General features: G+C 45.7%; 1 protein-coding gene across 7 annotated transcripts in view; it reads left to right on the forward strand.

Annotated features, from left to right (window-relative positions):
* The window catches only part of PTPN3 (protein tyrosine phosphatase non-receptor type 3), a 107,485-nt gene that overhangs the window by 25,040 nt on the left and 57,803 nt on the right, over positions 1–24,642 (forward strand). For all 7 annotated transcript variants that reach the window (XM_087419333.1, XM_087419329.1, XM_087419334.1 and 4 more), the window contains exons 2-7: positions 6,165–6,319; positions 10,614–10,721; positions 10,799–10,841; positions 13,452–13,530; positions 18,250–18,294; positions 22,300–22,352. In XM_087419333.1, the coding sequence (XP_087275459.1) occupies positions 6,182–6,319; positions 10,614–10,721; positions 10,799–10,841; positions 13,452–13,530; positions 18,250–18,294; positions 22,300–22,352 (466 nt within the window). In that variant the 5' untranslated portion in view covers positions 6,165–6,181. The remainder of the gene's footprint in view (positions 1–6,164; positions 6,320–10,613; positions 10,722–10,798; positions 10,842–13,451; positions 13,531–18,249; positions 18,295–22,299; positions 22,353–24,642) is intronic.

Here is a 24,642-nt window from a genome sequence, read left to right on the forward strand (position 1 = left end):
GGAAAATGGGCATAGGGCACCAACCTCACCAAGCCCCTGGCTGTAGGTGCAGAAGGTCACAACTGTGAAAGGAGCCCTGGAGATCATCTGGTTGAGCGTTTTCCACTGGCTGGTGCTCAGACCCCCTGCATCAGAGTCCCCCGGGGGTGCTTATTAAAAATGGTCCTGGTTTGGATCCTGGATCAGAAGGAAAGAAAGAAAGGACAACATCAAAAACAATTTGCAAAATTTTAACATGGAATATGTATTAGATAAGTGCTTTATCAATGTTCAGTTGCCTCCATGTGAAAATTGTACTGTGGTTGTGAAATGTCCTTGTTCTTGAGACCTGCTAAAATATTGAGAGGTAAAGGGGCATGATGTCTACAACTCTCCAGTGTTCGGTGGAGAGCGTGGGAGGCAGTGTGTGCAGGAGAGAGAGAGGAGTGTGTGTGGCATAGTGTTCACAGTTGAATCCAGGCCAATGGCGATATGCAACTTTTTTATAAGTTCAAAAAAAAATTAAGTTTTAAAGTGCAATTTCCTGAGTCATTACTAAATCAGAATCTCTGTGGGTGGTGTCCAAGAATCTGTGTTTTAACAAGCTCCCCAGATAATTCTTAAGTACACTAAAGTTTTGTTCAAGTCTCTGGTTTAAAAAGTCTCATTTTAGTCACTGTCTATTTTAGCAACTTAATTATTAGCATACATTCTTGCAGTTTGATCTGATCTTAATCTAGTGCTTGATAAATGATTATTCCCCATCCAGATGTTTGTAAATTTCATCTTTAGAAGGGAATGCCCCACTTCAGAGGAGTTGAAGGAACTTAGGCCGGGCCTTAAAACAGACCAAGACTAGAAGCGCTCCTTTGTGAGGAGCAGGAAAGTGTGGTTTGTTTTCCTGTCCGCACGCAGTAAAGTGAGTGATATGGGTGATTGTTAGGGCCTGGGTTTGCCCCCCGAAGACTTGGTTAACCCATAGTTTAGCCCGACTGCTGTGTGCTTACTGTGAAGAGGGAGAAAGCAGTATTAACAAATAAAACATTTATCTTAAATACATTAAATATTGGTGTTTGAGAAGCACACTTAATTTGATGAGTCATGCGTCTAGCATGGCTGATTGTACGTGAGTGTTTATTACTTTTCTGTGCTAGAGATGTCCCTCTCCAGCTGATCAGGCATCTGTGGGGCTCATAAACAGCAGAAAAAAAAAAGACGGAGGCGAGGAAGAGAGAGGTTTGCTGAGTTCACTAGGGAAAGGGAGAGAATTGGGCTACAGAGAAGGCCTTATATTGCGAGGTGTTTTTTTTAGATAGGCTGAACTGAGTGATAACAAGAAGGGAGCATGGCGGTCCATTTTTCCCTTGAAGAAGGAAGAAAAGTCTTAGGGTAGAAGGTGAAGTGTTTTCCTCAGGTGGCCACTAGGTGGTAGCATTGGCCTAGGTCAGCTTAATGATTAATACCTGTGGTTCGTTTGTATGGTTTACTCACAAATTAGGTGTTTATAAATCATGACTGCTTTCTTCCTTTTTTTTTTAAACTAAAACTTGCACTCGAGTGAGAGGTCTAAGTTCTTATTTTTAAAAACAAAGGCGTGGAATAACCTTAACACTTTCTTTTATCAAAATGGAGATGCAGTGCTTTCTATCTATCTAATGGAAAAGAATGTGCCCCTCTCCCTTCTCTCTGTGGTTCATGGGCTTGTGAAAGAACAGAGTTCCCCAGATCAGCGTGTAGACCCTTAGGAAATAAAGCATCGCCTCTTCCCTGTCTCCGGCTCCAAGTCAGGCAAGGAGCCCAGAGGGGACGGAGGTGGGTGTCCCACATGCCCGGGGTGTGGCATTCTGTGGCAGTGTGCTCCTGCTTCTGTGTCCATTGAGTTTGTAGAGCAGCTCAAAGGTTTATCACATATCTATAACTACCTTTTAACCTTAGCAAGCTGTCTTTATTAAAAGGAATAAAATTTTAAGAAACAGAACACGTATCTGTAAGGTGTTTGAAATCAGCATTGCCTACAAAATCCAGAATCTACAGTCAGCACGTGATGGCATTAGAAGCTTAACATTGTTAATAAAATGCCTTTTACTCTGTACCTGGTATGTGTCCTCCGCTGTGTAGGTCCTACACGTGTGCTAACCCTAATGCTTATAGCAGGTATTGGGCCCCTGCTGTGCACTAAGTGAGATGTTGCCTCTTTCTATCATGTCTTGCAAGTATAATCTTTGATTAAAAGATTATACAGTAGAACCTGTTTTGTTATTGTGCAAAACGGATTCTAAAGCTGTAACTTTGATTTTTTAAAAATATGCACAGAACAAGCTTGGCTTCTATGTTGTAAAATGCATCAGCTACAGCTGTAATCATTTGTGGTTGGAGGGGCCAGTGTGTTCCTGGTTGGGTTGTGGCTTTGTTTAGAATTAAGAGGCTTATAAAGGAAGCCATAGAAAGAAACCCTGAGCTCCCCAATTGCTATGGTACAGGAAATAGGGCAGTTAGTCAGTGTCCATTGTTGTCCTGACCAGATTGTTTAAGATATAATTTCAAGACAATCCGAAAACACCACGTGGCTCAATTATGTGGTTATTCAACATCAGACTTGCTCTTATCAAGGTTTGCTTTAGGAACAATTGTGGGAAGAACATTTCTGCAACTTTCATGAAATACCTGTTTATGACATTGTCGTTAGGTTCCAAGTTGTCTATGTAACAGAGATCGATGCGAGGAGGAAAAAGGATGTCCCTCCTGAGTTGCTGGTCTAGTTTATTTTGTCAGCTGGCTACATGACTGTCCTGGGGAGCACCATTAACCATGGTTAAGTTAATAAGTCCCACCAGTACCCACGCTGGCACTAGCGACGCAGAGCTGCTCAGATGAGGAGCAGTTTGAACATCACTCCTGCAACTGGCTTGTCAGCCATGTGACTTTCGTTTGGAAGCTCCTGTTTGTAATCGCCTTTGATTTTTTTCTGTCCAGAGTCGTGTTGTGATTAGCTGTCAGTTTTAGCTGCTCTCAGGAACTGCCTGACTCTTTCACATGCACGAATGGCTCAGATTCCACAAAATCTGTATTCTAATTCTGACCATCCGAAACACACTCTGAGGTTCTCCGAAAACCCACTCCTCTAGCGGTAGACTGCCTGGTCCTTCCTCTGAGGCCTTCTCAAAGGGAGCGGCATTCTGTGCCACACCCCAAGATGCTGAATCACCATCTACGGGTGGGGCCAGGACAGGCGTATTTTTTAAAAGCTCCCCAGGTCATTCTGATATGCACTCCCACTAAGAACCACACTTGTAGTGGCTCTATTGTATCTTTCCAAAAAAAAAAAAAAATTTTAACCCATCTGAAATTCTTAGACAAGGACCAAACAATAAATTTGACATTTTAAATTCAACGTGGTTAAAGCATCGTGGAACCCATTTGTTGTCTTTCGATAACTTTTGGTATTACTCAGGAAATGCATTCCTGCTTCTGATGACATTTTCATTGGAAAGGGCAAGGTGGAGGTGTGGGGTGGGTGGAATTTTGTAAGTGACTGAATGTTTCCTTCCACTGCCGGTCCCGGGAATTTTTCCGTTAATATTTGAGATTCCCTATCCCTATCTACAAGGAAGGGAGGTTCACCAGGAGCTCCTTCAATAGGCAAAGGGCCTAAGTGCACCGTTCTCTCCCGGATGTGTCTCCTACACGGCTTTCATTCTCTTTGTGTTGTCGCTTCCTGAAGCTAAACTGCGCCTCTGTGGTTCCCTGAGATTGATTCTCAGGCCTCCATTCTGCTTTGTCCCCGTCCTTTCCTTGCCACCGATTCCCAAATCTGGATCTCGGGCCCTGCCCTGAGGTTTGGTGCTGCTTTTCCAGTTATCTGTGACGTGCCCCTCACGGTGTGGACCCTGCATCAGCAGCTGCGGCATCACCTGGGAGACTGAGCAATGCCCACTCAGGCCCCACGCAGACCTACTTGAATCTGAGTCTGCATCTTAACAAGATCCCCAAGCCATCTGTGTGCACGTTAGTGTCAGGAGCGCTGGTCTGCGGGATATCCCCACGTCGCATCCTGATATCCCATCCTTCTCTCCTGCCTGCTCCCACCAACCCAAGTTTGTCTATCAGGTTGAACTGTTTTTCCAGACTGTACATCTTGGCTTCATTTTCATTTCGTTCTTCCTTTCACTCATTGATTCATTCAGATGTTTATTGACTGCCTGCCAGAGCACGGTGCTGGAGACTCGGTGAGCAAAACCAAACTGAGTTCCTACACTCGTGAAGCTCAGCTTCTAGTGACAGAAGCAGCTATTAAATATGTCGTTAGTTATAAGTGTGAAATCACGATGAGCACTGTAGAAGAGAGCCTATAGCACGGATATGAGTATTAGGGACAGCAGGGAAGGCTTCCCTGAGGAAGTGATGCTTGTGCTGAGCCCTGGGGCCTGAATAGAAGTTAATCAGGTGGAGAGGGGCAGAAAGCTTTCCAGCAGAAGGAATGGCATGTGCAAAGGCCCAGCTCATCACAGAACGTTTGTAGAGCGTTAATAAAAACGAACATTAAATTGCTCTTAAGTCCTTCATCTTTATCTGCTCTTCTGCCCAACCTTGTCAGCTTTACCCCTGCTCCACTCCCTGAGCTGAGGAGCTGGCCGAGAACTTGGCCCTCGCACCTGCATGACGTGAGCGTGTGCTCAGCTGCACACCTTTCCGGTCTTTTAGTCTAGCGCTCCACAATTGAATTCACTAGTAAACCACTTTCCTTGCTGTTCCCTGAATATACCGTGGTCAGATTTTAAACTGCCCTCTAATTCCCTCTTCACACGTGTATTTGTTTTTAAGTACATTGAAAGGTACTTAAATGTATTTTTTAAGTGCTTAAAATGTGCTTAAAATATACGTCTTAAGATATTGAAATACACATACAGAAAAGCGCACAAATCGTAATGTAGAGCTTGATGAATTTTCAGTGACTACGTCAGTGTCATTAGCAACCCAATCAAGAGAAAGAATATTATAAGCATTCAGAAGATCCCTGTGTACCCCTTCGCCCCATCACTACACCCAGAGGTGACCACTATCCTTGTATTGTATTGTCTTGTATTAGCATTGATTAGGTTTGCCCATACCTGAACTTGATGTAAATGGATTCACGCTATAGGTAAGCTGTTGTGTCTGCTGCTTTTGCTCAGCATTAACGTTAGAGGAGTTCATTCATGTTGTTGCCTGTAACAGTTGTTCCTTTATTGCGTTTGCTGTGTGCTCATGCATGGTATGACTGTATCACAATGTATCCATCCTGTTGATGGGCATTTTTTTTTTTTCCAGTTTGGAGCTGTTATAAAAATTCTTACATATGTCTTTTAGTGAATAAATGTACATTTTTTTTTGTTGAGAACATGCCTAGGAGTGGAATTATGTCACAGAATACGCATATGTTCAGCTTTAGTAGATACCGCCAGACAGTTTCCCAAAGTAGTTGGGCTAGTTTACCTTCTCACCAGCAGTGCATGAGAGTTCCAGTTTCTCCACACCCCGGCCAACACTTGGTTTTGTCAGAGTTCATTGTAGCCATTCTGACGAGCTTGTGGTCCTGTTGCTTTGTGGTTTTAATTTGCATTTCTTTGACAACAAAAGTGCTTCCCATTTTCCTTTATTGTTTCTCTTATTGATTTGTGGGAGCTCTTTATATATTCCTTGTAAATATGTATGTTTGCAAATATCGCTGTGGGTTGCCTTTTTCTTTTAAATAGTGTCTTGTAATGAATAGAAGTTCTAAATTTTAACGTAGTCTAATTTATCAATGAATATCTTTATATTTTAAATCATTTTCATGCTGCATTTAGTTCTCTAAAACCTTAGGGGTAGAATACACAAATATATACAGTAGTAAAACATAAGTAAAAAATGAAAAGCCTAAGAAATATAAACTAGAAGGTTTAGCCAGGGAGTTAAGACATACAAATAAGCCATATGATTCTATGAACATGTTATAATTGAGCAATAAATTTTACTTAGAGCTTCTTAGAAGTCAAAACTCAAATGGAAACATATTCCATTATCCGGTTCTCATTATCTGTGAGCTGCTCAGACAGTGTTGTGAGGTTGGAAGCAGACAGTTAAGGGATGGGCAGGCTGTGAGGTGTATTCACATGTAACTGAGAGTTTACATATCAGAGAGCTAACAGGTATTTCTTATGTTACAGGTTATTCAACGATAGTTATGACCTCCCGGTTACGTGCGTTGGGTGGAAGAATTAATAACATACGCACCTCAGAATTACCCAAAGAGAAAACACGATCCGAAGTCATCTGTAGCGTCTGCTTTTTAGATGGCTTGGTACAGACCTTTAAAGTTAACGTAAGTTCTCCAAATTTAATTTTTTCTGAATTCTCCCAAGAAATAGTTTTCATTTCTTGCTTTATAAAATGAAGAAAAAAAGTATTGTAAAATGAAAGCTTGAAATCTCAGATCTTGTATGTCGAGATTGGGCTGGAAATACCCTTCAACACTTTGTCCACATTTTTGCCTCCACCTGTGGTATCTTCCCCTCTTCTTGGTGACGTGAGCTGAACGACTTTTAGGCGTTCCTTCTGTGATGTCTTCATCAACTTCCTGAGCTGGTTCTCCAATAATGGTGCCCTAGGCTTTATTGGAGCCTGTGTCACATTGCATTAATAATAGTTGTAATTATTAGGTTATATGTTGCTCTCTAAACTGTGAGCTCCTGGAGGACAGGAAAGGTGCCAGGCACACAGCAGGTGCTCATTAAATGCGTGAGTGGATGGGTCCAATCTGGAGGGCAGTGAGGCGGTCTGCCTCACAGATGGCAGGGTTCGGGGAGGGGCTGGCTTCTCCCACTTCAAGCCCCTGGCAGAGGCAGGGGTAGAAACGGGGTCTCCCATCTCAGGCCAGCAGTAAGACGCTTGGACAGTAGCGGTCCCTGCCGCCCTCCCCAGCCCGGGCACCACCCAGGCCCGTGACCTTTGCCTGCCTCTCCCCACCTCGGGCCAGTCCTAAAGGATCAACCCCATCCCTGGACTGGCTGTCAGCATCTGCCCCAGCCTGGAAAGTTCAGTGTGCCAGGAAAGGTGTCAGAGAAAGGGAGAGGAGAACAACTGGGGGTGATAAAAGGCCACAGGAATTTGAAGGGTGGCAGACACTGAGCCCCGGGTCCTCCACACCGCCTGTAGGTTTGCCTTCTGCCGACCCCATGTCACTATGGACCTTGAGGGCTGAGCAGGCAAGAGGAGAGGGTGGTGTGTGTGAAGTCACAGCACAGTACATGCTCTGCAGAGGTCACAGATGTCTCTTCCAGATGCTGTGAACTGATCGCTTAGTTTATATCTGGCTCCTTTGTTAAAATTTCTGTTGTCAGTCTCAGAGCTATTCCTCTGCTGTATAGCTTCTTCCTGACAAGAACATGATGTTTCTTCAGCAAATGCTGACTGATCACCTACTATGTGCCAGGCTTTCTTCTGGGTACAGAGAATCCAGCAGTTAACAAACAGAGCAAAGTCCCTGCGCTTTTAAAGCTCACATCCTAGCACCATAAACAAATGGATATTATGTCAGGTGGTATTATGTGTTCAGAAGAAAAGTAAAGGGGGATAAGGAGGATAGTGAGTGCCAGGGCAGGACAAGGGTTGGGGTTGTCATTTTATACAAATGATCAGGGAAGACGTCACCTAAAGAAAGTGAGGGAAAAAAACCCTGTGGTTCCCTGGAGGAAGCACATTCCAGATAGAAGAAACAGCAGTGCAAAGGCCCTGAGGCAGGATCCCGGTTAGTGTGTGGCAGAACAGTATGGAAGCCAGTGTGACTGGGGTGGAATGAGCAAGGGAGAGAGCAGCAAGGGAGAAGGTCAGAGAGATAACAGATATTGGGATGGGGGACTGTGTAGAGCCTGGTAGGTCATCCTGAGGGTACTGGCTTTATTCTGAGTAAGGCAGAAAGCATTGGTAGGGTTGGGTGGAGACCTGACGTGATGGGACTTGAGTATCAGTCTGGATGCTCTGTCGCCAGTAGACTCGAGGTGGGGGTGGCAAGGGCTACGAGACTGTTACAACAGCCGGGGGAGAGGAGGAGGATCATTGGACAGGGTGGTGGCATGGACGTGGCTAGGAGTAACCAAGTCTGGGAATATTTAAAGTGGAGCCACTGGGATTTGCCGATAGATGGGATTTGGGATGTGAAAGAGGCCTCATGGTGACTCCCAAGGTTTTTGGCCCAAGCAGCCGGCAAGATGGAGTTGCAGTGTGTAGAGATGGGAAGGGCTTCGAGAGGAGCAGGTCTGGGGCGGAAGTAGCCGGTTCTGTTCTGGACACGTTGAGGTTGAGATGCCTGTCACTCATCTACGTAGCAATGGTAGTAGGTATGCAAATGAGGAGTTTAAGGGAAGGGTCTAGGCTGGGATACAAGTGTGGGTGCTCCCAGGGTAGAGGTGGTGTTTCAAGCTGTGAAGTTGGATGAGATCGCCTGAGAAGCGAGTAGACAGAAGATATGGACGACGTTCCATGTGTAAAGGTTGGAGAGATGAGAAACCAGCACTAAAGGAGATGGAAGGACTGTCCTGGGAGGTCGGAGGGGAGACCAAGAGCGATGAGCCCTGTGCACGGGGATGAGGAAAGTGCCAGGCCAGAGGGATAATCCTATGATGCCTGAGAACAGAGCCTGGCATACAGCCCGCGCCCAGTCAGCCTGGGTTATAAACATCGTTATCATCATCGAGCTGCTGCCAGCGCTGCTCCCCAAGCTTCCGGCTGCCTGGTCAAAGCTGGCTCACACTGAACTTGAATTTGAGGGCCTAGTGGCCCCTCAGAATCTCCATCGCTTTATATGTTGCTGCTCGGGGGCGTTGTTTGCACAGTCTCATTCAGACTCTTCAGCCCGGGCCGTCTTATGACAGGAGCAGGCATCTTCAGGGAAGGTGACCTGAACTTCATTTGTTCTTAGCCCAGCCCAGGGAGCAAGCCAGTCACTGACAGGGAGCTGGTGTAGCCAAGATGACCTCCTGTGGGGTGGGGGCTGGGCTGGGAGGCCTGTTGTTATTATAAATGCCTTTTATTATATTTCATTTCCTTCTGAGAACTGGATGAATTGTGCAGAATAGATGCTGGAACGGATGAATTATGCACTCCAGAGGAGGGAGGTCCAGTGTACTGGGAACCTGCAGGCTCTGGCATCAAACAGGCCTGAGTCAGGCAGTCAGACCGTCCATCGGCTGACAGCACGAGGCACGGAGCCTCCAGGGGCCTCTCATACAAAACCACAAATAATAGTTTCAACAAGGGGAGCAGATAGCTCTTTGACGCATCAAGAGAATATCTCATAACTTAGGGGGAGATATCTCATAAGTTGGACTGTGTGGACCGGGTCATCTTTTCCACACTGTCATGATTCCCTTGTGATGGAAGGTGTCCTGGCTAGACGAAGCAGGGCCCTGGGACAGGAAAGGGGGGATGTGTTTAGGAAATGGGCGTGTCTCGTGTTCCCACACTTCAGACCAAATAATGAGACCATGCGGAAGAAGTGGCTGCAGGAGGGGGCCTGACGGTTACCTAATTTTCTTCCTCCTGGTCACTGTGACCTATTTTCTGCTCTCAGGCACTCAAAAAAGAACCCAGATGTCTATACATGGTCTATTTCTGACTCATATTGTCCTTAAGTGAAATGGTTTGGTTCAAAGGATTCCTGAGAAGTCTGCCTGTTAAAGTAGAATTTGCGCCTGCACCATGCTGTTTCCGCCCTTGGTGCCTTTGTGCTGGGCCCTCTGCATGAAATGCCTTTTCTTAGCTCCTGCACCTGGAGGAGAGGGGTGGCACTCAGCCCTGTCACCCTCCCAGACCCAGGCCAGGGTCGCTTCCTCTTGTCCCCAGGTTGAGTTAACCATCTGTCCTCTTGTGTGTTCACTGTGCCCTGAGCGTTTCACGTCACTTGACAGCATTTGACACACCATGTTACAGTCACTGCCTCTGCGGCTGGCCTCTCCAGGAGGGACACTTATTATGGCTCTGTCCCTACACCCAGCACCATGCCTGCTCCATAAACACTGAGCAATGGAGGTGGCTGAGTTCGGCTCTGGACGTGAAGTGTGGCTTTTCACTTCAGATGAGGGGGAGCAGTGCAGCAGATAATCCCCTGGGATGTCACTTGCCAGATCACTCGGAGGGTATTTCGGGTGGTACTGGAGCATTCTTAGCCATCTTCCTTCATGCTGTCAGTGGAGTTTTCTTCTCTGTCCACACTTCCATGGCTCCTGAGGAGCCAACAGATACCGACGTGGGATTAGTGTTCTGCTGTGGGTAATCCATGCGTAGGTCACAGAGAGTTTACTGTAATTGTGATATCTGAGTTTTCCAAGTTAGATGGCATCACTTGGGAATCTCAGCTAAGGGGAAGGAAGAAATCTTAGAAAATTAAATTAAACTCATATTGTCTTAAATCATTTATGTAGTTTTTCTTAGTCCTACTTCCCGTATGTACCATGTGGCTTCTTAACTTGAAATTTATGAAAGCATTTATTGCGGGGTATGTGTTTGCATAAAATCTCTCTGAATGTTTTAACTCTTTTTTTGCCTGCATAAAGACTTTTAACCACCAGTTCTTAGTTCGTTTTAAAGTTTTGCCCACTTGACACTTTTTTTTTTTCTAGAAACAAGACACTGGTCAGGTTCTTCTGGATATGGTATACAACCACTTGGGCGTGACCGAAAAGGAATATTTTGGTTTGCAGCATGGCGATGACTCGGTGGAATCTCCCGTGAGTAGCAGTCCCTTTAAGACGCCCTGGACTGCTGCACGGTCTGGTTTTATATCTTATGTTCTCTTACCCAACAGAGATGGCTGGAATCGAGCAAACCCATCAGGAAGCAGTTAAAAGGTGGGTGTCATCTTCTCATTTCAGTGGAACACTAGGTGTTAGTGTGTCATGGCCTGTTTCTCTCCTCTATTCATCATTGTGGCTGTAACATCAGCCACCTGGGTTCCAGGTGCTCCAGAAGACAGGAGTGAGCCCACTCCTCCCTGTCTGACTTCTGAGCAAGCAGAGATGCTTCCAGTTCAGCCCCCGAGGGTCCTCATCAGCTGTGAGCAAGAAAGGGACAGGTGAACGCAGGCAGCCAAGAGCCAGGGATCCCACTTCCTTTTACAAGAAGAAGAGAATGGCCTTTCCTAGCCCGGTGTGAGAGCCAGGGCGGGAAAGAGACAAACACACACACCCCTAGGACTTTCCAATAGCACAGTTCCATTCACTGGAAACAAGGCTTAGGTCGGTGATGTCACAAACATAACATACAGCTGGTCAACTGTGAGTGGGTCCCAGTGCTGTAGGTTAACTCCCAGTTAGGTGGGCTTTCAAGCCACGCCTCACCCCACCCTCTGCCCAATCTGTTCTCAGCTTGGTTTTCCAAGATCACACTCTCTGTTCCCCTCTGTGCACCTTATGCACCAGACAAACCTGGCTGACCTGCTGGGCCATGCATACTCCTCTGTGCCTTCCCTCAGTCTCTTCCCTCTGTTGGGAATGCTTTTCCCTCCTGTTTCCCTGTATCCAAATCTTGCTGTTCTTCAAAGCTGCTCAGATCCCATCTCCTTCCCTGTTATTAGCCATGACCCCGTCTACCCTCCCTCACATTTATCATTGTCTGCCTCATACCTCAGAACACTCTCCTTCATCTCATGGTTATCTGCCTTTATCTTCCTTGCAAAACTGCAAGCTCCTTGAGATGAGGGCCCTTGTCACAGCCTCTCTGCATTCCTCGCAGTGCCCCCCACACAGGAGGTGGCCAGTGAATGGTTGAGGGGTGAAGGGCTGGTGGATTTGTGCACTTAAGTGTGCACACACATGTGCCACATCCTCCCACCCACCCCAGCACTCAGATGGGAAGGAGTGGAGATAAGCAGCCACGGCTCTGATCCCACTGCTGCTCTCACGTGGGGCCAGGGCCTCAGAGTCCTTACCTCCCAAGAGTTGTGTCCTTAGTATTCAGAAGTACCCCCGGGAGCCACAGAGCCATTGTGCAGATAAATACCGCCCCCATTTGAATTCACAGAGTAACGAATGCACTAAGGCATGGCTAGGGGTTGGCATTCGTTCTCACTAACTCATTCATTCAGCAAACCTGTCTTGAGCTCAGACTTTGGCAAGGCACTGGGCTAAGCTCTGGGAATCTGGTCCAAGTCAGATTTGGACCCTGCCCTCAAAGAGCTCATAGCCAAGTGTGGAGACATAGACAAGGGGAGACACCATTTTAGGATAGTCCTGAGCACGCGATAGGTACACAGAGGAGGACGAGAAAGGCAAGGAGGCATGCCTGAGACACAGAGTGACAAGTTATGGGTGGGGGGGGAGCTGAAAGGGCACGCCAAGGCAGGGGGAGGACTTGGCTATCCCCTGATGTGCAGGGTGTCAGCCTGCACCCAGAGTTACGGCGCCAACCACTGGTACCCAGGCGCCTGTACAGAGGTACATTTGAAGGTGCACATGCAACATTGAAGTTTTTGACAGAAGGCAGAGATAAAGACAGAAGATACTAAAAAGCAGGGAGGTTGGAGCCCAGGATGAGCTGAGGTCAAGGAGGAGATGAGTCGCAGGACCAGTGAGGGGAGCAGGGTGGAGAAGGCTTGAGTTCCAGAGAGCAAGAAAGTGCCGAGCACATAGATGGGGCCGGTGGATATCTACTGAGTGATGGAGAGGGGTGACATTGACATGAGGAAGAGCATGGGGTCTTAGCAACACAATTGTATCTCCTGTTGCCATATCTAGCAAAAGAAATGGGCTCATTTTATCCATACCAGCGAATTGACTCTCAGCGTTGTTGCATAAAGCCATATTGGAGTATGTTAATTGTGTAATATTTGCTAGTATATTAATCACTTTTGGAATTCACTCTGCATTAAAAGCATTAAATATTTTCCAGTATAAAAATGATTTTGAAATGTGGTATGGCAGAATCAAAAACCTCAGTGCTGTATTTCTGGTTTTGTCATCAGCTGTGTGACCTAAGTCTAGTCACTCATATCTCTAAGCCTGTTGGCTTATCGTAAAACTGTGCTATCACTAGCAGCCTAGCCTACTCATAATCATGGCGGTGTTTAAATTCAAGAATGTACGTGAAAATGTTTTAAAAGTATAAAATCGCTATGGGTGGGATATTATTTCTTTGTGAATTTTGTATAATCTGCTGATTTAAGGATTTTTTAAAATTCCTAATACAAATAGTGGAGTGCATTGTTTGAGCACAGCCCTAAGTTAAACATGTAATAATCAGACAATACTTCATTCTGTGATGTTGCAAAAATATTTTACTTCTTGTAGACGTGGAGATTTCTGAACAATCGATTAACTTCTGCACTCCTTAGAAATTAGTCCTTTTACTGGTGGAAATCGCTGTGGTCTAGTGAAAAATGTGTCACTTATGGGAGAGTAGCAGCTTACATGCTTTGACTTTTTTAAAGGGAAAATTTAATTTGTTTTTGAAAAATGTTGTAGGAGGTTTCCCCTGTACCCTGCATTTTCGAGTAAGATTTTTTATACCTGATCCCAACACACTGCAGCAAGAACAAACCAGGTAATAACGTTTTTTAAAGTTTTCTATTTAGTATATAAAAATAAGTAACTGCTAAAAATGTACTCTTTATTTGATCACTGTGGCCAAATGCTTCATCTGGGTATAACCGCACCAACAGTTATGATCCAAGTAAAAATTGGGGGTACACATTGAAATTTTAATTGGCTAATTAGTTTTCAGTCTTGGGACTCCACCTCTCGCCTCCTGACTTGGTGCAGTTCCCGGCATGCTCCCATCCACCTCCTCCTACCTCCCCACCGCCCTGGCCTCTCTGCCTGTTGAGCACCTGTGCTCAAAGAACACGGTTGTTTTCTTCAAATGAACACAGGCAGGGTTTGGAAGACGAGTTTGTAAAACAGTCACCTACAGATCAAATGGCACGCTATCTCTGAAGGGCTAGAATTGAGGCTCTTTGGAATGACAAGAGGTCTCTGAACTGAGAATTCTCTATCAGATCCCCAGCTGGTAGGCGCTAGAAAGGAGACTGAGCTGAGCCAGCTTCTCGCCTGGGTGAATCAGCAGGTGCAGGCAATGTGTGAACCACTAAGGGGGAGAAGGCTGTGATAGGAGCTGTGTACCCCCCCAGGCCTTGGTGGCGCTCCTGGTCCTGGTTTTGTGCTGACACCTGGGCTTTCTGGGTGGGGCACAGTGTTTGGAATGGAGAGGGCGGGCACAGGAAAGTTGCTGCTGCTTGAACAGGGGCTGTGCAAACTCACCAATGCCTCTACTTCCCCTCTCCCATGGCAACGTTAAGCCTTTTTATTATTGATTCGTTTATTTTTCTTAGGGAGGGAAACCCTTCCACCAGAAAAAAGCAATGGGTGTTCAGAAATATTGAATCCTATTCTGTGCTCATTGTGGCCATGAGACCCTCTGATACCAAAGAGGTGACATTAACTCAGATATAGAGTGCTGCTTGTTTTTTCCTTTTTTTAAATGGTAATCACGTGATCACATTTTAATATGTTTAAAGGACAAATATTAGTCTATTACTCGGCTTTGCCTCCTTTGTGCACCTCTTCCCTCTGCAACAGCAGACATCGGAGATTTGACCGTGTTTACCATTAAGTTAGATTTTAAGCCAGTGTAAGAGATGCCCGGCATGACTCATTGAGTAAGCACGGGAAGTACACAAAGTGCCTTGAGTTCTCCCCATAATGGCTCTTTCCGCCAGTGGACTAAGGGGCAGTGAAGGAACGCTCAACCTGGCAGGTCAGTTCATAGGCCGGTGGACACAAAGTGGTGACATAGTCTATCAGAATGTATCTGAAATGACCCCTCCTAGGTTTCCCCAGCCCCTTACTGAATATCAAGTTCTGTTCAAGGGATGCTTTAAAAATGTCCTGAGGGATTATATATATGTATGTATATACGTGTATACATGTGTGGTTTTAACCAGTGGGTTTTTTTTAATCACAAACCACAGTAAAAATATATTTTGGGGGCTGGCTCGGTGGCATAGTGGTTAAGTTCACGTGCTCTGCTTTGGCGGCCCAGGGATCGCGGGTTTGGATCCTGGGCGCAGACCTACGCACTGCTTATCAAGCCGTGCTGTGGCGGCGTCCCACATATAAAGTAGAGGAAGATGGGCACGATGTTAGCCCAGGGCCAGTCTTCCCCAGCAAAAAGAGGAGGATTGGCAACAGATGTTAGCTCAGGGCTGATCTTCCTCACACACACAAAAATATATATATAAATATATATATATATATATATATTGCTTTATAACACAGTGCACATATATATACATTACTGAAGCAAACGTATCACAAAACAATAGTAAGTCTAAAGCATTCTGAAGTTTTCTGTTTTGTTCTCTTTCCTTTTAAAATGCCAGTTGTGGCCCTCTGAATTGATTTTACTACCAGCTGATGGGTTCCAATCGCGAGTGTGAACTACGCTACCTAAACTAATGATTGTCACCGATCGCCCTGTCTCCTCCCCGTGATGCTGGGCCACAGGTTGTGGCTCTCCAAAGAGAGAACTTGAGGGAAGAGGGTGTGGGGCTGGCCTAATCCAGAAGGCCCTCTCTGGTGCCCCACTGGGTCATTGGGCATCCACTTCCATATCCCATGGGAAGGAAGCCCACTCCCTCAGGGAGCTGACAGAGTCTTCCTCTTGAGCCTCCCTGTCATTTGAAGGACATCTGAGGAAATGTAGGGCATTCAGGATAGGGAGGAACTGAGGCTGCCTTCAGATCTGCAGAGAGTTGTCATGGAAAGGGGGAATTAGATGTGCTTGGTAATAGAATTATGGCCAGTGGGTGGATGCTACAGAGAAGCAGATTTGGGCTCAAGATGAGTAATAGACTAATTTTTGTTCTTTCCCAAGTCCCAGATAAAATTCGGTTTTCCTGTGTCCTTCCTAAAATTCACTGGTTCAGATTTCTCTTAATGCAGCAGAAGCCATGGCAGCAGCCACCCCTGTGGCTCCTGTAGGGCTGGTAGGCAACTAGGACCACCAGATCCTTTTCTTATGCTGGGCCAGGCTTCCACCATTACTTCACATGTCTTTTTTTTTCTAATTTAGAGTTTTACCTGTATTCCTGGCACATAGTGTCTTATTATGCCCCAGCTCTGTAGTCTATCCAAAAGTAATTCCTTTTTAAAGAAATTGAGCTCTTAAGAGTCAAAGAAGGAGTATAGAAGTGGTGTTTGTTGTTTTCTAAAGATCTAGGGAGGGAGGCATTCATTGCTTTTTTCTGAAGTTGAGGTCATGGATGGGGTACACCCCAGGAGCGATCATTCCATTTCTAAAGTCAGGCATGCCAAGCATCTCTTCTAAGTGACTTTCCTTTATTCTGATTGTTAAATAAATGCTTCCTTGAATGTGAGCTTCCACGGCTGCTGTTTCTGATAAATTTAGATCATTCTAAACAGAATTTCATTTACTGGCAGTCTCAAAATTAGGCTCCTTCAGGATTCCTAGGAGGTCTCCTAAGTTTGGGTCTCATCCCACTATTCCCATCTCTTTGTGTATGATGTCATGGGTTGACTCAAGCTTTGCTGAATATATGACAAGGTAGCATTTGACAAATGGTCATCTCCAAGTTCATGGTCGCATTTACATCCCTAGGAAGATCCACCGATTAGCTGGGCTCATCAGAAAGCCCAGGTGAACCACTGGATTATCTATAATTCTCTCCCTTCTCTTCCTCTTGGTAGCATTGTAGGAGGAGAGAACACTTAATGCTGGTTGAATGTCAGCTTGGATAAACATAGAAACTAGAAAGGACTGATTGTGTTCCCTTAGGTGGAAGAGATGGAGATTCCAACATGGAATAAGCATGAATCAGCAAACATATGTTATACCGTCTCTCAGTGAAGGTGTTCAACACGTTAAGGGTAGTTGATTATAATTATAGTCAAAGTAATAATATCAGAGTTAGGAAATTGATCCTAAGCCTTTTAGTCATTAGACGCATGAGAGACTTTTAGCATAGTCAGATTTCTTTCATAGCCCGAGTGTCCATAAAATACAACATAACTGACCCCACATCTGAACGTCAGTTTCCTTATCTGTAAAAAAAAGAAAAAAAAAAGGAGGGAGTGGTGCCTACCTCCTCAAGTTTTTCTGAGGTTGAAATGAGGTGATAAGTTATGAAGTACTACGCACACAGCCCAGGACTGTGCAAATAGGAGGCTGTAGTACCACGTGAAGCATTCCCCTCTCAAAACACCAGCGCCTTGACCTTTCAGCGTGCAAATTTGAAGGCATAATGAGACTGACTTGTTTAAATTGCCAAAATTATCTCACTCCTGCCCCTGAACACTTCTGCCGTGTCTGTATTATATTTCAAGAAGTTTCCCTTTTGTCATCTTGGCCAGAAACTGGAATGTCTATCCCATTTGAATCCAGGCTTTAATAAAGAGTGGGAGCCAGCAGCCAAGTGTCACATGTATGCCGCAGCCCTAAATATAAAGCTCTCTAGGGCCCTTCCTGGCCCGCACAGCGCTGTTGATGCCTTCTCTTCCCCACTCGCTGGATTGAGGGGTGGACTCACAGCATGAGGGGCCTGTGACGACTTACTGAGCTCTGCCTACAAATCAGGTCCTGGGTTTTGAAGTGACGTTGCTGATGGCTCGCAGACAAGTGCAGGATTCAGCTTGGAGGGCCTGGCAGCCTATAGTGGACTGATGTTTATACTTTTGCTCGAGCCCCCGCAGTTCCTGGGACACAGGAAAAATCCCAGCTGGCTGTTTGCGCCCCAGCCAAGGAGGTGTCTTCACAGACCCTCCTCTCAACAGCTTCATGCAGAGGGAACGTGGGTGTGGAAATGCCGTGTTCAGAACAGCGTCCCCTCCGTGTGTGGGGGCTGCCTGTGCAGAATGCCTTTGGGTCCTGGTGCTCTCAGAAATCCCAAGTTTGATTGGGAAAGTTGGGGCTGAGGGTGGGGTGCTCACTGGCAGCGGTACCAGCAATTGTTGGCGGCCTCTTCCACCCTGTCCATCCCTGCTCGGCCATCCCTAGGACAGCATGTGCTGGCCTGAGGCTGGCTGGACACCGCCCCCACCAAGCGAGATGGAAGCAGCCGTATAAGCCATTGTTACTGAAGGGGCAGCTTTGCAATGTGCAACATAGCACCTGATGCTTTAGACAAAAATATGTTTCTATATATTTTGTTGTTCAAATGTACAGGTCTTATCCTTGACTCATCAAATTTTGTTTTGCTTATTTCAATTTGAGTATTATAAATTAATGAAAACAATTGTTTCATAGGCATTTGTATTTCTTACAACTGAAGATGGATATTTGTGAAGGAAGGTAATGAGAATTTTGCGTTCTTCTTTTCCTGTCAGTTGCCAGACTACTGAAATTCCTGGTTTTAATCTAATGAACGTGCATTTCTGGTAACAATATGAAATGCAAACAAAGAATGGATGTTGAAAGCAGCATCCTGTATGGCGTTATGCTCTGGACATCTATTTTTAGCTTGGTCTTGATTTAGAGAAGCTAAGGATTGATAAACTTCATTTCATGTCGCTTCAATTTTATTACAAAAGGTACTGTTATCTTTCTGGTAAAGACCTGAGAAATTTTAAAGGCAAGGGGAGACCCAGAATGAAAAACAGGCTTCATTCAGGAAGGCAGATCAGGCCTAATTTAGGTCTACTTCCGAGACCCTTAGTACCTACAGATGATTCATTTTCTCTCTGGGAAACTTTTTTTGTTCAAAAACGTGAGCGTCTGCTCATGATTCAGCACTTCTTGTGTGTCAGGACCATCTCAGGATTTACTTAGCTGGTAAGTATCTGAGAATAGCCCAGGAGGGGAGAAGAAATTCCGAGACAATGTCCCTGGACTACTTTCTCCAAATCCTGAGTTTTTCTCGACTTGCAGGAGAAATGGCAGCAGAAATGGTAGAAACAGCCACGTCTTATTCCTGTTCTCCTCACCCTCTCTTTCCTCCTGTCAGGTTAGTTCTACTGAGGAGGGTCTTCAGAAGCCTCCGGTGAGCTTCCACGAGAGAGCTTGTGGTCTGGTGGGGGCAGTGAGACAGGAGCCCACGAAGCAATTGGGACCAATATGGGCAGTGGAGACGACAGTTGTCATAAGGTTTTAAGAGAAGGAGATGGCATTGTGGACTGGAAAAGTCTGTGTGGATTGCTGTGATGAGCCAGGATTGGGGTTGGTAGAGAAGTGAGGTGTTGCATCCCCCCGGGCAGTGAGAAGGCACCCTGCCCCACCCCCAGCAGTCCCAACTGGAAACCATGTGTTGGTGACTTACAAGAAAATACAGAGAGGGCTCTTCATGTCCAACTTAGACGTGCGACTTGCACCCGGCGGGCAGAGGAGAGCTGTTGAAGGTTTTAAGCAGGAGGGGTTTGGCATGAGCAGCATCTACAAAGATAGTGTCTGTGGATGGAAGGGAATGCTGGAGAGGCTGCGGGGCTTCAGTCTCGACGGAAGGGAAGGTGCAGCCCTTGAGGAAGCTGTTGTTGGCGTCCCGGCCAGAGATGTGGGGACACAGCAGTGAAGGTGGGGGTGAGGGGGAGGAGGAGCAGTTAGGAACAAGAGACATGAAGAAAGAGTGGCCAGAACCTGTTGACTGTTTAGCGGTCATAGAATTAGAGAATGTTTGCAATTTAGCTCATCCTCTTCCTCAAGGGAGGAAGGAATCCCTTCTCTAGCACAACTTACAGGCCTTGGGTCTCTGCTCGAGCACACCGAGTACTGGGGAGCTCACTCTTGCATGAGGCGCCCGTCTTACATTTCAGGGTGACTCTAAGTTGAAATGACCCCTCCTCCCCTGGGTCCAGGCTGCCCTCTGCAGCAATAGAAACTTGTTCTCGCTTCTACACACTCATTTGTTTTTCCCACAAATATTTTTTTTTATTGATGTTTTAATAGTTTGTAACATGGTGAAGTTTTTGGTTGTACATTTTTGTTTGTCCATCACTGTATACATGTCTCCCTTCACCCCTTGTGCCCACCCCCTGCCCCCATTGCCCCTGCTAACCACAATACAGTTTTTTTCTGTCCATATGTTGGTTTATATTCCACATATGAGTGAGATCATATGGTGTTTGTCTTTCTCTTTCTGGCTTATTTCACTTAACATAATACCCTCCAGGTCCATCCACGTTGTTGCAAATGGGACAATGTTGTCTTTTTTATGGCTGAGTAGTATTCCATTGTATATATATACCACATCTTCTTGATCCAATCATCAGTCGAGGGACACTTGGGTTGTTTGCACTTCTTGGCTATAGTGAATAATGCTGCAGTGAACACAGGGGTGCATAAGCCTCTTTGGATTGTTGATTTCAGGTTCGTTGGATAGATTCCCAGTAGTTTCCCACAAATATTTTGCAAGCACTTGTTAGGAGGCAGACTCTGCTGTGCTGGTCAAATAAGGCAAGGCCCATGCCCCTCGGGAGCTTTCAGCTTGGCTCTCCAAATACTAGGAATTAGTCGTCTTCATTTTTTCTTGTCCAAACAAAATACCCTTTGTTAGTTTTGTGTGAATCAATAGAAATCTGTTGAGGGCCACAGATTTCCTGGCTTAAATTCCAGGCATCGTTGTGAGGTGCATCCTGCAGGCAGCCCTCACCACCTCTCTGAGAAGGCCTCCCCTCCAAATGCTTCTCGGGTGTGTGTCAGGGCGGCTGTGGCCCATTGTAGCCGTGGATCTCTTGACAGACTAGGTGGATCTAGTTAGCATTTCTCCTGGGTGTTGAATCGTGCCCTGACTTGTCTGAACTGTCAGTGGTAGGCAGCACCCAAGACATTGTCTCCTTCCTGCTGCGATAGGTGATCTTGTCCACCAGAGGGAGACCCTACAGCCGGGGCAGAAAGAAAGGGGTCTCTCCAGGAGCACATAGCACGATGCGGGCATTCAGCGTTCCTTAGTTTGCATTTATATTAGTCTTTGAAAATGTTTTTCTTTCTGACTTATTCACAGGACTGTTTCTTCTGTCTAGACTGAACCCCCTTAGCCTCTCTCCTAAGTTGTTCCCCAAATCCTATTCACCTGCTCTCCCTGTTGTGAGGACACTGGCTTAGATTTCCCTGAGGCCTGTCTTGGTAGGAGAGTGAAGGGCTGATGTTGGCTGTCTCCATGGACTCTTGGGGTCTCCAGATGAACAAATAGATGGTGAATATCCCTGGACGTGTCTCCAGACTTGGAGAGAGCATTTGGAAGTCCTAGCAAGAATACATGCTTACTTGAGGAAAGTTGAGGCCCCTCAGATAGGCTGCCTTCATATGCAGCTTCAGGACGAGCACACAGCGTGGCAGACAAGAAGGGTAACCCCTGGCGGGCCAAGCAGATTAGTCAGAGAGATTGGGGTGACTCACATCTTGGGAACTTCATGGGCTGCCATGGAAACTGCATGTCTTCTCCACTTCCCACGGGGTTGCTGGGAAGAATGCTTTTAAAATCAGTGTCTCCCCGCCCTGGAAGCCCTCACTCCTGCTGCTGCTTCTCAGCCCTTTCCAATGCATCCCTCCACTCGGCGGTGGTCCCTGCTCCAGGGCTGCTGGCCGAGCTCCTAGGCAGACCGTGGAATCCCGAGTTGCGTGGGGAAAAGGGAGCAACCAGAGGATTTGAAATATGACTAAGACAGATGGAGTCATGGGCAAAAATGGGATGTTGGGGAGGGCAGTGAGCTTGAGAAGAAAGAAAAGCAAGTCTAACCTCTTGAGCCCATGGATTTCTAGTGGATGGAGGAAAACTGAGAGGTGGACAGACCATTCCCTGTAGATCAGAAGCTTCAGGAGGGTGAATAGATTTAAGGATCTTAAGTAATTCTAACTAAGTAATTTAAAACTCACAGGAGTTTTAAAATTCAAAATAGTTTTCTATTTTTTCCTTCTAAGAGGATGTCACCCTTCTAGAAAGTGGGTAATCAAGAATCACAGTCAGTAGAACTCAGGGATTTAGAGAGCCCTACGAAAAGTCTCACGTCTTTACTAGAAAGATACCAAGGCTGCCCATGGAACGAAGAGTACAGTTTTCTCACTTTTCCTGTTAGTGATATGAGCCTGGCCTTTCTTGACCAGCCAAAACCCTGGCCAACTTGAGACCTTCATGGTATTTGTATTAAGGTATATTATTTTAAACATGAAAAAGTTTTCTTTCAATTTTTAAAAATCTTTAGTGTTATCTTTACTATGTGAGATTGAGTTGTATCATAAAATTGTCTTTGTTATGATTCATGATGTTTTCTGGTTAATCTAAGAAAAGACAGGTGTTTGCCTGATTGATGAGTGTTTCACGCCGTTGCTGGTTCTTGTGACCTTCCTAATATGTGTTTCTCCTGACAGGTTAACCTGCCCTCTTAACTCAACAGTGGTCCTAGCGTCCTACGCAGTACAATGTAAGTCACAAAGGGAGCGTTTCACGGATGGATAGAGTGTTCTGAACAGTGTATTAAGAAAGTCACTGGCCTCTACTGTTTGACCGAGTCCCTTCCCCTCCTCCCAGGAATCCTGTTGGGCAAGCATATCTCTGGTTGTAGGGGTAGTCCCACTTTTACCCTGATGTACACTCTCCTTCAGCTCAGGGATATTGGATTAAGGAAGGTGGTAAAGGGGAAAAGAGTGGATGAGCTGTGGTGTGGGGTTTTCTCCCAGGGGAGCCCATAAAACAGAAGACACCCATCGCACACTACATCTTCCAGAAGCTTTGCTCACGTATTGAATGTAGTCTCCATAACAAACCCCAGTGGAGCAAATATTGCTACCAGTCGCCTCTTACAGACGTGGAAACCCAGACCCAGCTAGGTTAAGGAATTGCCTGGAGGTCACTTCAGCTACTTAGGATATCTTAGGAATTTATTTTTAGAGTTTCACTAGAGCTAATGGGTTACATATTAGTCTATAGCAGCACTATCCAATAGAAATGTGAACCACATATAAAATTTTAAATTTTCTAGTAGCCATATTAAAAAATTAAAGCAGGTGAGATTAGTTTTAATATATTTTATTTAACCCAGTATATCCAAAATATTATCATTTTAATATGTAATCAATATAAAAAATTAATGAGATATTTTATAGTCTTTTTTTCATGTTAAGTCTTTGAAAACCAGTCCATATTTTACATTTACAGCAAATCTCAGTTTGGACTAGCCACATTTCAGGCGCTCAGTAGCCACACGTGGCTAGCGTCTGCCATATTGGTTAGAAAGTCCAGGTGGCATTTTCCATCAAGGCCCGTTTAAGCTGGAGTAAGAATCCACTCATTCAGTCAGCAAACTTTCCTAAGCGTATATTCCACATCAGGCCCTTTGGTAGCGGCTGGGTGTGCACAGTGAAAAGGGTGGGTAGCTAGATGGAAGGCAAAGGATCACTTTATAATTAGTTAGCTGTGTGGTGCCAGTCCAGTACACCACGTGGAACTTGTACAGAGCTGTGTGGTAGCTCAAAACTTAAGAAGGCCCTCCTACCTTCTCATTGGCCTGTTACCCTCTTGGCTGACCGCGTGGCAGAGAGTTAAGAGAGCAGGATGGTCGGGTCTCAAAACAGGCTGAACTAGTCACTCTACTCTGATCTCAGAAGAGGCAAAATAGCAAGAGAAGGCTGACAGGGACTCCTGAGGTGGCCTTAAGTCTGCCTACTTCCCTAGCAGCAAAGAACAAAAAAGAGAACAATGAAGAACAAGGTGGCTGGGCCTGCAGCTTACCTGCCCACCTGTGAGATACCAGGAGGTGAAGGACAGACTTTTAACAGGGACCCTCCTCACTAGTAAGACAAGACCCAGCATTGGTCTCCCCCGATAGCCTGCATCTCCTTCCTCCAGTGGGATGCTCAGAAGGGGTTGTATGGTGGTGAGCCTGGGTAGATTGGAAAGTTCCCATCTCTCTGCAATACATCTAGAACAGACCTGGCCATGTTGCATCCATGTGGGAAATGGCACAGTCACCAGCCAGCCTGTATTCTTACTGATTTCTAGACCTTGTGGACTCTGTCCTGGCCAGGCTGATCAGCTGAGGAGACCAAGCTTTCCCACATCTCAGAGAAAGTTTGGTGTTCATAGCTAGAGCTTCAGGTCTGAGGGGCAGGAACACTGAGCAGGATGTAGCTTTGGACGCAGTCAGGCTCAATTTAAATCCTGGCTTCTCCATTTGCCACTTATGTGAATCTCAGTTTTCTCACCTGTAAAATGGAAGTGACGATGATTATGACAACTCACAATATGGCTACTTGATTCACATAACACACGTGAAGGTGTTCTGTAACTAGGACCTCGTTATAGTTGGACCATCGCTGTTAACTGAGTCAGTGAGAGCACAGACTGAAGCCATATTACCTGAGTCTTGGCTCTGCCACTTACCCCTGCATGACCTTAAGCCTCTCCCAGCCCCAGCTCATTTGACAAATGGGGATGATAACAGTACCTACTTCATAGGGTTGTAATGAAGGTGAAATGAGTGACTATATGTAAAGCTCTTAGAACAGTGCCTGGCTCGTGGCAAGTGTTAACTCTTAACTGTATTTTCCTGTCTGCCCAGAAGCAAGGTGTCCAAAGTACTGCCTATTATAAACTATTTAGGGTAAGATTTAAGAACCGAATAAAAAAATCCTATTCTAAGCTTCAGGAGTCAAGTTCCCCTCTACAAAGGACTCAGAGAATGAGGGCTGAGGAAAGTTATTAGCACCTAAAAG

The sequence above is a fragment of the Ceratotherium simum genome, chromosome 29 (genome assembly GCF_057802395.1).
Source record: "Ceratotherium simum simum isolate JZ-2026a chromosome 29, ASM5780239v1, whole genome shotgun sequence".
Lineage (NCBI taxonomy): Eukaryota > Metazoa > Chordata > Mammalia > Perissodactyla > Rhinocerotidae > Ceratotherium > Ceratotherium simum.